We start from the raw sequence: 13307 nt of genomic DNA, 5'->3' as shown, positions 1-13307 counted from the left end.
CGACAGACAAAGGGGGTGGCATGGGTACCCGCATGGACCCAAGCTATGCCTGCCTCTTTGTAGGTTATGTGGAACAGTCCCTCTTCTGTACCTACACTGGCCCTAAACCCCATCCCTTCCGCTGTTACATTGATGACTGTATCGGCGCCGACTCGTGCTCCCAAGAGGAGCTCGAACAGTTCATTTACTTCACCAACACCTTCCATCCCAACCTCAAGTTCACCTGGGCCATCTCCAACACCTCCCTCACCTTCCTGGACCAGCCTGTTTCCATCGCAGGCAATCAGCTAGAAACTGATGTTCCTTTCAAGCCCACCGACTCCCACAGCTAGCTAGAATACAACTCCTTCCACTCATGTTCCTGCAAAAATTCCATCCATTATTCCCATTTCCTTCGCCTCCGCCGCATCTGGCCCCAGGATGCGGCATTCCACTCCTGTATATCCCAGATGCCCTTGTTCTTCAAGGACCACAACGCAATGGTCAAAAACGCCCTCAACCGTGTCTCCCACATTTCCCGCAACTCATCCCTCACACCCCGTCCCTGAAATAACTGCCAAAAGAGAATCCCCCTAGCCCTCACATACCACCCCACCAACCTCTGGATACAACGCATCATCCTCCGACACTTCCGCCATCCACAATCCGACCCCATCACCAAAGACATTTTTCCATCCCCACTCTTGTCTGCCTTCCAGAGAGACCACTCTCTCCAGGACTCCCTTGTCCGCTCCACACTCCCCTCCAACCCCACTACGACTGGCACCTTCCCCTGCTACCGCAAGAAGTGCTACACCTGCCCCACCACCTCCTCCCTCACCCCCATCCCAGGCCCCAAGATGACTTTTCACATCAAGCAGATGTTCACCTGCACATCTGCCAATGTGGTATACTGCATCCGCTCTACCCGTTGTGGCTTCCTCTACATTGGGGAAACCAAGTGGAGGCTTGGGAACCACTTTGCAGAACACCTACACTCGGTTCACAATAAACAGCTGTACCTCCCAGTCGCAAACCATTTCAACTCCCCCTCCCGTTCCTTAGACAACATGTCCATCCTGGTCCTCCAACAGTGTCATAATGATGCCACCTGGAGGTTGCAGGAACAGCAACTCATATTCCGCTTGGGAACCCTGCAGCCCAATGGTATCAATATGGATTTCACAAGCTTCAAAATCTCGCCTCCCCCCACGGCATCCCAAAACCAGCCCAGCTTGTCCCCGCCTCCCTAACCTGTTCTTCCTCTCACCTATCCCCTCCTCCCACCTCAAACCGCACCTTCATTTTCTACCTACTCACCTCATCCCGCCCCCTTGGCATGTCCGTCCTCCCCGGACTGACCTAGCCCCTCCCTACCTCCCCAGCTATACTATTCTCTCCACCTATCGTCTCCTCTATCCATCTTCGATCCACCTCCCCCTGTCTCCCTCACCCTATTTATTTCAGAACCCTCTCCCCATCCCGCTTTTCTGATGAAGGGTCTAGGCCTGAACTGTCAGCTTTTGTGCTCCTAAGATGCTGCTTGGCCTGCTGTGTTCATCCAGCTTCACACTCTGTTATCCAGGGTAACAGAACTGTGTGCAGGATACAGCATTATAGCTGCCAAGAAGATGCAGAGAGAGATCAACATTATCATTTAAGAGCTCCATTTAAAAGCCTGATAACAGCAGGGAAGAAGCTGTTCTTGAATCTATTCATACGTGTATTCAACTTTAATGTCTTCTGCCTGATGGCAGAGGATATATGAGGAGGGGACTTTGATTATGTTTGCTACTCTCCCAAAGCAGTGGGAAATAGAGATGGAGTCAATGGATGGGAGATTGGTTTGTGATGGACTGAGCGGTGTTTATAACTCTGTACTGTCTTGCAGTCTTGGGAAGAACAATTGCTATACCTTGCTATGATACATCCAGATTGGTTACTTTCAATGTTGTTTCTATGAATATTTGTAAGGGTCTGAATGGACATGTCAATTTCTCATAGAATAGAATTCACAGAATCTCTGCAGCATGAAAACAGGCCGATCAACCAACAAGTCCACAATACCCCTCCAAAGCGCATCCCATTCAGACCCATCCCCCTACACTTTCCCTGTAACCCTGCACTTCTCATGGTTAATCCACCGAGCTTACACAGTCCTGAACACTAAAGACAATTTAGAACGGCAAATCCACCTAGTGTTCACATCTGTGGAATGCGGGAGGAAACCAGATTACCTTACAGAAGCCCAAGTAGACACGGGGAGAATGTGCAAACTCCACACAGACAGTTGCCAAGGCTTAAATCAAACCAGTGTCCTTGGTACCCTAAGGTTGCAGGGCTAACCACTGAGTTGCTGTGTCACCATGACGAAGTAGAGGCATTATTGCGCTTTCTTAACAGTAGTATCAATGTGGGTGGGCCAAGAAAATTGTTGCTGACTGTCACTCCCAAGAACTAAATGTTCTTGACCATCTCCAGCACAGCACCATTGATGCAGATGGAGGTGTGCCCTCTACTCCACTTCCTCAAGTCAATGACCACTTCCTTTGTTTTGCTGATATCGATGGAGAGATTGTTATCTTTATACCATACAGCTAAGTACTCTATCCCTCTCCTGTTCTCTGTCTCATCATTGCTTGAGATCCGATTTACAACGGTGGTGTTGTCAACAAATTTGTAAATGGAGTTGGTATTGAATTTGACCACACAATTGTGAGCGTGTAAGGAATATAGTAAGGGGCTGAGTACACAGGTTTTCGGGGTACCGGTGTTGAAGATTGTCACAGATGAGGTGTTGTTGCCTCTTCTTACTGACTGCACTCTGTTGGTCAGGATGTTGCAATTAGAGATGGGCGTTGAATGGTAGCTCCTAGCCAACGATGGCCACATGCTATAAATGCATTAAAAAAAGTTGTGGCTAGTTCATAATGCATTGCATACTAGGAAGATGTCATGGTACATGACAGCCCTTGGGAAGAGATGTAGGATAAGTAGAAGCCCTGTTTAAGCAAATACATTTGGTTGGTTTAATATAAAATAATTAGCGAAGAGTAAACTTGGAAAAGCATGGGTAACTTACTTGGGACATAGTTTTGGACAAGGATAAGTGATGCCAAGGCCAGTGAATATTCTGATAGAATTCTCTATTACCGAAACTGAATGATAAGTCATGACATTTTCAGCAATGTGCTATTTTACCAGAAATTTGTGTGTATTTTCAATTGGATATATGAATTTTTACTGAATTTATAAAGAAACAAGAAAAAGTAAGATCATCAGCAGAATGTCAGCAGCCTTTGAAAAGCTAAAAGCAATCTGATTACATGAACCAGTATTGGTTGCCCTTGATTTTTCCAGACCGTTCAAGATAGCAATTAATGTTAGCAACTTGGAGTAACTGCTGTCTTGTGACGGGATGATGAGTTGGGAATAGAGAAGCCAGTCAGGGTTCTTCTTTAATAAACTAATTAGGTATCAGAAGAAGTACAGTACCATCAAAAAAAGATATTTTTGAATTGTTGTTGACTCTTCAACAATTTGAAATCTCCAACAGACATGCAAACACTTACTGCTAGCCTCAACTTAAAATGTAAAACCCGCAAAATAAGACTATTCAGGTTTGTTGTCTTTTGTTGCAACTATTTAATGTAAACATTGTTAACATTGCTGAAAAATACAATGCAATTGGAGACAGATGGTCTAAAGTATTAAATTTTGGAATAAGGTAAAGGATAAGAAATGCTCAGATTATATAGGTTGTAAAAGTGGGGATGGGACTTTGTTGTTGGTTTGGTCTGACAATGGCAGTGGCAAAGCAGAGGGTGGAAGGGCATCAAAGAAATATCGATGAGGAGGATCCAGCCATGAGAGACATGACTCTGACATTGGTCGGTCCTGTGCAGGCAGCAGTGACATGGTGACTCAGCAGCAAAGATGCTGACTGATGTTGGTTGGATCCATTATAGATGGTAGTGAAGCAGTGGAGGAGAAATAACGTTGAAGGTGTCAATGATGGTGACGAGCTGGCTCAGGACTGATAGACTGTCTTCAAGCTATGTTTTTCTTCTTTCTCCATATTCTTAAATTATTCAAAATGGTGCCTTTTGTGGTGAAAAATGAAAGCTTTTCACTGTATTTTATTGTATTCGCATTGTAAAATACAGGTGACAATAAAATCAAATAATAAAGGATATGTGTAGGAGAAGAGTGAATGGCCATAAGTCATAAGTTTTTTGTTATGTTGTTTGTGTATCATAAATCTTGTACTAAAATTCATTTTACAAATGTTGTTCAATTTTTCATAACGGCAGAGGCATGTAAGGACCTTTTATCTATTTTTTAAATTGTGGACTGATATGAATATAGGAACATAGTAACACAGCAACAGAAGTGAGAGCAGGAGAATTCATCGGCATTCTTGATTATTTTCTGCACCCGACTGTGATATTTTCAAAGTCTATGTACCTGAGGCCCCAAGTCTCTTTAGACAGCCATTGTTCTTCATACCATCTTGAACATGTATCCTTTTGCTGTGTAAAATGGTTAACCTCACACTTGTTTACATTAAACTCTATCATAATTTTGCCCAATTCCCTTAGTTTATCAATACTCCTTTGTAATGTTATGGTATCATCTACAATGTCTACAATGCTGCCTATCTTGAGAAAAACAAAACTGCTTTTAATATAAGGACTGCATGGATTTTTGCTTGGTTTTAAAAAAAGTAACTTGGTACTCATTATGAACAGCGATTGCAGATGAACTGGAACTGAAGGGTGGCATACAAATGGGCTTTGGTTGGCAACAAATAGCACATTGATTTATGGATTTGTGCCAAGTTGCCAATGGCAAAGGCCTTCTGCTTGCCAGCAATTCTGTGATTGGTTCTAGGGTAGCTGTGGCCAATACAGTTACATGAATTCAGACCATGGCCATTCTCTCTCTGCTGTAAACTGCTTTAAGCCTGGAGTAAACCAGTTTATTTTTCCTTCAGCAGTTATTGGAAGCTTTGACTTTCAATGAGTAAATCAGGTGGCTTGTATATATGAAACCTGCCACAGTATGCTTCTTGCAAACCCTACCAGCATTTGGAGAAGAATGAGAAGCAGTATGCTGATCAGCATAAGAATCATCTCATAAAACCTTGTGAACAATGACCACTGAACTTCTTTGCAAACATCCTCTCTATCTATGTTTATTTTCTCGTATGTATGTGTGCATGTGCATGCAAAGGGGAGTTTGTAGAGTGGTTTGTTTTGGTATGTTATACATTGGCAATATATAACAGTTTGCCTGTGGTGACAGTCTAATTATTTGTAATCAAAAATAATTTTTGTCAAGTACAGAAATCGGGTCTGTACTTTCAGTTAACCTCGGACTGAAAGTCAGGTAAATTGAAAAATTTCTGCATATTTCTCGAAATCTTTAACTTTTGTGATGAATTGAAAATAGTGGAACTTAGTTTCTGCAGTGCTACCCCAGTGAATCATGATAGCATAAGGGTCTTGTTGATTCTCCAGCTACTGGCTGAGACCCTGTCATCTCCATGATATTCTGTACTTAGTCTATAGACTATGACAATTTATGAAACAATGTTACCTCATTGAATCTAAGCATTTCTTCCAAAGTTAACGAATGATCCTCAGGTAAATTGATGATAACTTTTTTGGCTATTTCATCCAATACAGCATCAATATGCACGTCTCGCAAATCAGTAATCTGAAAGGAACAAGCAACATTATAGTTTTATCATTTTATCAAAATATTAACACACTATAAACAATATTTTTTTCTACTATTGTTTTTTGGTAAATAAAATATTCAAGTATTCTTCTTCCAGTACTTGTTAATTAATGCGTGGAAAAAAATATTTGAAATTTGCTGAGGTATTAAAATATGGGACTTTGCAAACACACATTCTGACTCAGATAAAATCAAGTGGCAGGTACAACTTTATGTGCAGAACTGTGAAAGGTCAAACAAGGAATGACAGTATGATGTCTGCAAGACTGCATACTCAGCCCCTTACAAAACTTCTTATACCTTCAAGACTGTCTGGCCAAATTCAGCTCCAACTCCATTTACAAATTTGCTGATGTTACCACCGTAGTAGGTCAGATCTTATGAAAGCATCCAGGCAGAGTACAGGAAACAGAAAGACAGCTTAGTGGCATGGTTTAATGACAACAATATCTCCCACAGAATCAGCAAAATGAAGGAGCTGGTCATCGACTTTAGGAAGCAGAAAGGGAGGTATGCCCCTGTCTGAGGAGAAGGTGGTCAAGAGGTTCAAGTTCTTAAAGAGTAAATATCACCAATGATCTATCTCGGGCCACCGACATTGATGCTACAGTCAAGAAAGCACACCAACACCTCTACCTTCTCAGAAAATTTGGAATGTCCATTATGACTCTTACCAAATTTTATGGATGCACCATAGAAGGCATCCAATCCAGATGCATCACAGCTTGGCATGGCATCTGCTCTGCCCAAGACTGCAAGAAATTACAGATAGTTATGAACGCAGCCCAGCTGACCATGATAACCAGCTTCCCTTCCATTGACTCTGTCTACACTTCTTGTTGCGTTGGGAAAGCAGCCAACATAATTAAAGACCCCTCCCATCCCAGTTATACCATCTTCCATCAGGCAGAAGATACAAAAGTTTAAAAAACATGGACCAACAGATTCAAGAATAACTTCTTTCCTGCTGTTATCAACCTTGTGAACAGACTTCTCATATATTAGAGTTGATTTTTCTCTATAGCTGTAACACTATATTCTGCATTCCATTCTATTACCTTGATATGCTTATGTAAGGTAATATTTGTCTGGTCAGAATGCAAAATAAAAGTTTTCACTGTGCCTCAGTACATGTGACAATAATAAGTCAAATCAAATCAAATGCATAAGGTGTGTGTAATGTTTCCAATCTGTGACAAAATGATGGCATTTATCACTGAATGTACTGAGAAATGCAAACTTACTTAGTTCATTGTCTGCGACAAGAATGTGATATGGCCCACTGATAACAGAATAAGTGAAGAAGTCGCACAAGTATTATTCTGAGTGAAGGACCAGTCTTTGAATGTTCGGAAAACAGGAATAATGAAAATCACAAGGCTTTTCATACGTGCATACAAAGCAAGATGGTAGCCAGTGAAAGGGGAGGGTCACTCAAGGACAAAGGAGGAAATTTAAGTACGGAGCCGGAAGAAGTGGGTGAGGTTCTTAACAAGAACTTTGCATTAGTATTCACGAAGAAGAACAGGGTGGATGGTGAGTCGTGATAGGGTATATTTATATTCCAGGGTATATCAATGTAATACAGGAGGAGGCATTGGGGTGTTTTGAACAGCATTAAAGTAGACAAGTTCCCAGGTTGTGATAAGATCTATCCTGATTTACTGAGGCAGGCAAAGGAGGAAATCACTGAGACCTTGTACAAAAATTTTGTTATCTTCTTTAGACATGGGCGAAGTCCCAGAGAACTGGAGAATAGCAAACCTTATTCCTTTGCTTATGAAGGTCAGCAGGCATAATCCAGGAAGTTGCAGGCTGGTGAGCCTTACATCAACGATAGGAAAATTATTGGAGAAGACTCTGAGGGACATTGTACTCAGATTTGGAAAAATATGAACTTATTAGAAACAGGCAGTATGACTTTGTGTGGAGGAGGTTGTGTCTCACAAACTTGATTGAGGTTTGTGAGAAAATGATAAAGATAATTGATTAGGGCAGAGCAAAATATGTTGCCTAGATGGACTTTAGCAAGGTGCTGGACTTTCTGGAAAGCTAGGTAAAGGGGGCATCCTTATAAACATTAAACAGCACCTGGATCAGTACTTGAAATGTCACAACATTTAAGGCTACATCAACCTCACTGCTGCAATTGACCCTTAAGTCCAGTGGTTGCCAGGGGCTTTGAGGTGGTTTTTAGCTGTTCCAAATCTCTGTGGTACCCGGCTGTAAGTGTATTGTTGGGCATCGGAGAGGAGTGTAAATTTGTCCAAGGGGTTTAGCCCAGAAGCCAGTGTTCTGTATGTTTGGTTTCTGGGTACCAAGCCATTAACAACATAACTAGGAACTAGAAACTAGGAACATTCGACACTTCAACCCTACTCTGCCATTCATTGTGACCTTAACTAATCATTCAACTTAGTCTAATGATCACACTTTTTTCCTCACTCCCTTTGATCCCTTTGACCCTAAGAACTATGTCAAGATCTTTCTTGAACACGTTCAATGTTTCACCCTCAATCGCCTTCTGTGCCAGGGAATTCCATCAGTTCACCACTACCTGAGTGAAGGCACTTATCCTCATCTCAGTCCGAAAGGCATACCCTATATTTTTAGACAATCAGCCCTGTTTCTGGATTCCATGGTCTTTGCAAACATCCATCTTGTGTCTACCGTGTCTAGTCTTGCAGAGTTTTACAAGGTTTTAACAAATGAGAGGCAAAAGCAGACATTGGGCCGCTCCAAATTGATGCTGGAAGGCTAGTGATGGGAGATAAGGAAAGAAATAGCTGAAGAACTTAATAAGTACTTTGCGTCCGTCTTCACAGTGGAAGAAATGAGTAGTATCCCAACAATTAAGGAGAGTCAGGGGGCAGAGTTGAGTATGGTAGGCATTACAAAAGAGAAAGTGCTAGAAAATCTAAAAGGTCTAAAAATTGATAATCTCCTGGCCCTGATGGCCTACATCCTAGAGTTCTGAGGGAAGTGGCTGAGGAAATAGCGGAGGCTTTGGTTGTGATCTTTCAAAAGTCACTGGAGTCAGGGAAAGTCCCAGATGATTGGAAAATTGCTGTTGTAACCCCCTTGTTTATTAAAGGATCAAGGCAAAAGATGGAAAATTATAGGCTGATTAGCCTAACCTCAGTTGTTGGTAAAATTCTAGAATCCATTGTTAAGGATGATATTTCTAAATTCTTGGAAGTGTAGGGTCAGGTTAGAACAAGTCAGGATGGATTTAGCAAGGCGGGGGGGGGGGTCATGCCTGACAAACCTGTTAGAATTCTTTGAAGAGGTAGCAAGTAAGTTAGACCAGGGAAACCCAGTGGATGTTACCTACCTAGACTTCCAAAAGGCCTTTGATAAGGTGCCTCATGGGAGGCTGCTGAGTAAGGTGACAGCCCATAGTGTTCAAGGTGAGTTACGGGCTTGGATTGAGGATTAGCTGTCTGACAGAAGGCAGAGAGTTGGGATAAAAGGCTCTTTTTTGGAATGGTGCCTGGTGACAAGTGGTGTCCCGCAGGGTTCAGTGTTGGGGCCACAACTGTTCACTTTATATATTAATGATCTGGATGAAGGGACTGGGGCATTCTGGTGAAGTTTGCCGATGATAGGAAGATAGGTGGACAGGCCAGTAGTACTGAGGAGGTGGGGAGGCTGCAGAAAGATTTAGACAGTTTAGGAGAGAGTGGTCCAGGAAATGGCTGATGAAATTCAACATGAGCAAATGCAAGGTCTTGCACTTTGGAAAAAAGAATAGGCCCCATTTAGAACACAGTGTCCAATTTTGGGCCCCACACCTCAGGAAGGACATACTAGCGCTGGAGCATGTCCAGTGGAGATTCACATTCATGATCCCTGGAATGGTAGGTTCATCGTACGATGAACAGCTGATTATCCTGGGATTGTATTCATTAGAGTTTAGAAGGTGGAGGGGAGATCTAATAGAAACTTACACGATAATGCATGGCTTAGAAAGGATGGACGCTGGGAAGTTGTTTCCGTTAGGCGGGGAGACTAGGACCCGTGAGCAAAGCCTTAGAATTAGAGGGGGTCAATTTAGAACAGAAATGAGGAGACACTTCTTCAGCCAGAGAGCAGTGGGCCTGTGGAATTTATTGCCATAAAGTGCAATGAAGGCCAGGACATTAATGTTTTCAAGGCAGAGATTGATAAATTCTTGATCTCACAAGGCATTAAGGGCTACGGGGAGAGTGTGGATAAGTGGAGTTGAAATGCCCATCAGCCATGATTAAATAGCGGAGTGGATTCGATGGGCCGAATGGCCTTACTTCCACTTCTATGTCTTATGGTCTTAATTCTATTGTAAGAAATTAATAGGTCATCGAAGGTATAAATGAAGAGGGCATTTGAAAATTGGTGTGACAGCAAACTGCCATCTGAAAAGAGACTCATTGGCTTCCACAGAAATCTCTATGCTCTCAGACTACGCACCATCTAAATAAAGGTACTATGGCACTCTTAGTTTATATTCGACACAAGAATTCAATGAAGAAAGGCATTCCTGAATAGAAAACAACAGAGAGAACAAAGAACATTTTGAAAGACTTAACGTGGTTATAATTTTGAGAGAATAAGTTTAACTTTATTTTTTCTATTTCTTTGGTTCATATAAGTGGGACTTGTCTTTATTGGAACAGCGTACCATCAGAATTTTGTTTGATTCAGGAATAGTTCGTAGTTAAAGGGGTAGTTTTTCAGTTTGTTAGTATTTCTGTTAATTTGTTCAATGTTAGAGTTAGATAAATAAATTGTTACTTGATGCTTATGAAGTGAGTAACCACTTCTTTATAATAATTGGGGCTGAGAGGTAGATTGCATAACTTTTCACACTTCCTTTAAAAGATTTTGAGGCGAGGAGACTTTCTCAGGATATTTCAGTTTTAATTGTCAGAGAGAGGTGTTCACCATCCCCTTCATAACAGTACCCAGGAACATCTACTGAGAAATGAATTCCAGGATTGGCAATACCACAGTTTGGGGTGTCTTCCTATTGAGTCTTAGGTGTGTAAAATTAAAAATATGTCCAGAAAGGGTTGGTAGGCAGCAATTAATACGGAAACCCCAAAGATTTTTCAAACTCTACTTATGCTCTGCAAGTTCTGTAAATTACATCATTGAAAGCTTTGCTTGACTTCACCAAAGTCAGGTTTTTAATTTCTGCAAACAGTAGCTGGCTTACAGACACACATGTTAAACTGTTGATCTCTTTCTTTAATAAAACCATGAAACAACTTTCTCAGATAAGAAGGTATAGAGCTGGATGAACACAGCAGGCCAAGCAGCATCAGAGGAGCAGGAAGGCTGACATTTCGGGCCTAGGCACTTCTTCAGAACTTTCTCATCCAGAGTATGACTAATCCATTCCCTATCTTCCTACATGTTCACATAGTCACTTCAAATTAATATTTACTTCCAACTCCTGCAATACCTGCAGGAAACCTGTCATCTCTTAATCCAAAATACAAACGAGATGCCTCTTTTTCCCACTGTTACTACTTTCAGTTTAGTAAGAAACCATTTTAGGAAATCTACTTACTGTCTTGAGCAATGAAGTCAATTCTTCTACGGCTGAACTTACATCAGAGAAAAATTGGTCGAGTATTATTGATGACCAATTCAGTGAGGCTGCTCCCTGTCTCAGAACAGATTCAATCTGAAAGAAGAGAAAATGAATCATGAGCACAAAAATGTAATTGTTTTAAAAACTTCAATCCTTGATACCAGATTTGGCTTTTCTCCATCTTTTTATTGTTAGACAATATGGATATAGAGTCAAAGTGTAATCAACCCCTCTTGAAAAAGCAGTGTAGACAATGACGGAAGGGATAGATAATCAAGTATGCTGGCAGTGGGGGAGATATTTGTCACATTCCTGCCATGGCAGAAATTAGATTCTGGGTGACAAGGCCCAGGCTTGGCTTTCTCATCTTGTTATCAACTGAAGGCCTTTAACGATAAATTAAGTAATGTTTTGGGACATCTTCCCACCAATGCTGCAATTACTTCAACTCCAAGTGAAATGAGAAACAGTCAGGTTACTTGATTGGTAAACTGTCAGTTTGGAAGGGAGTGACCTCTCAATCTGCTCTAAATTGTATAAGACTGAAGGCTGGAGCACGGGTGCGAACAGCTTCATCACTATACTCACTTCTGACACCCCAACCTATTTCCTCAGGATGAACTCCAAACCCAGAAGCCTCCCATCCTCCAAACACTGCCTATCATTTTCAGCAGCACTTCTTCACATATGTAGCCAATACTTTTCGACAAGGTGCTGCTGACTTCTGAAGCTGCCAGTCTCTGATTGACAGCAGCTCCAGGCTGGTGAGTCTTCCCATTCTAGGGTCATAATTCTGGCAGAAAGCCTGACACCAACTAATAACTTAGCTGTATACTAGCAAGTCCAGCAGGCCTTCTTACGTCCATAGACCTTGGGTTTCCCTCATGGAAACTCCCTCATTTTCAATCAGTTTAAAGATGGGAAACTTCCCGCCATAGTTATTAGACTTATTAGAAGTAGCAAGTTAAGTATTTATCAGTGATGTTACGATTAATGTGAACAACAATGCTTATTTATCTGTGTTCATTTTTGACAGCTTTTTTATGGTTGGGTCACCAAGTTGAAAGTTTAAGGACTGACTAGCACTTCAAAAATATTTATACCTTTCTGTTTTCTTTAACTTCACGTCAGATTAATCCATTGTATCTGAGGTATTGGAGGCCTAAAAATCCTTCTTGCCTTTTTCATAACTTCTAGTATTAAATTTTAAATTTAATTAATTCCACAGATTACTACATGGTATAGTCAAAAATTCACCAGTGAACTAGTGAGGTGTGATGGCAGAGACAATGCAGCAACATTTGAATGAGTGCAGCAACCAAGTAGCTCAATAGTTAATAATATGAAGGTGTTGAACTCATATGACGCCAAGTAAAAGATGGTTGTGATTGTGGGAGGCCAACCAAGTCACCCCAGGACATTGTGGCAGTAGGAGATCACATGGTAAGAGTTTGCATGAAAACTCCAGAAATTGTCACACTCCTAGCCAAGCTATTTCAATACAGTTATAAGACTGGCATCGACCTGAAAATTACCCAGGTAAGTCCTGTGCACAAATCAATCCCGGTCAATTACTACTCTTTCAGTTTACTCAAGATCATCAGTAAAGTGATCAAAGGTGTCAACATCAGAGGTATAAAACAGTACATGATGAGCAACAACCTGCTCAGTTCAGTGAGGGCCTCTCAGCTCCTGTCGTCATTACAGCCTTAGTTCAAATATGGACAAAAGAACTGAATTCCAGGAGCGAGGTGAAAGTGACAGCCCTTAGAATCAAGACCGCATCTGACTGAGCGTAGCATCAAGGACCCTGAGCAAAACTGTAATTAGTGGGAAATTGGAGTCATATCTGGCACAAAGGATGATGGTTGTGGTTGCTGGTGATCAGTTATCACAGCTCTAGGATATCTCTGCATAAGTCCCTTAGGGTAGTGTTCTAGGCTTAAACAACTTCAGCTGCTGCTCTTTCCATCATAAGTTCAGAAGTGGGGCTGTTTGCTGATGA

At 41.6% G+C, this 13307-nt stretch overlaps 1 protein-coding gene across 1 annotated transcript in view; it reads right to left on the bottom strand.

Annotated features, from left to right (window-relative positions):
- The window catches only part of LOC125452340 (dynein axonemal heavy chain 8-like), a 1165100-nt gene that overhangs the window by 774054 nt on the left and 377739 nt on the right, over positions 1-13307 (bottom strand). Inside the window, exons 20-21 of the mRNA XM_059645122.1 lie at positions 11279-11395; positions 5581-5700 (exon numbers count right to left, since the gene is read on the bottom strand). Coding sequence (XP_059501105.1) covers positions 5581-5700; positions 11279-11395 — 237 coding nt within the window. The remainder of the gene's footprint in view (positions 1-5580; positions 5701-11278; positions 11396-13307) is intronic.

Source organism: Stegostoma tigrinum, chromosome 4 (assembly GCF_030684315.1).
Source record: "Stegostoma tigrinum isolate sSteTig4 chromosome 4, sSteTig4.hap1, whole genome shotgun sequence".
In the NCBI taxonomy this organism is placed as follows: domain Eukaryota; kingdom Metazoa; phylum Chordata; class Chondrichthyes; order Orectolobiformes; family Stegostomatidae; genus Stegostoma; species Stegostoma tigrinum.
Note: the sequence above shows the minus strand (reverse complement) of the source record. Positions and strands in the feature narration are given on the sequence as shown.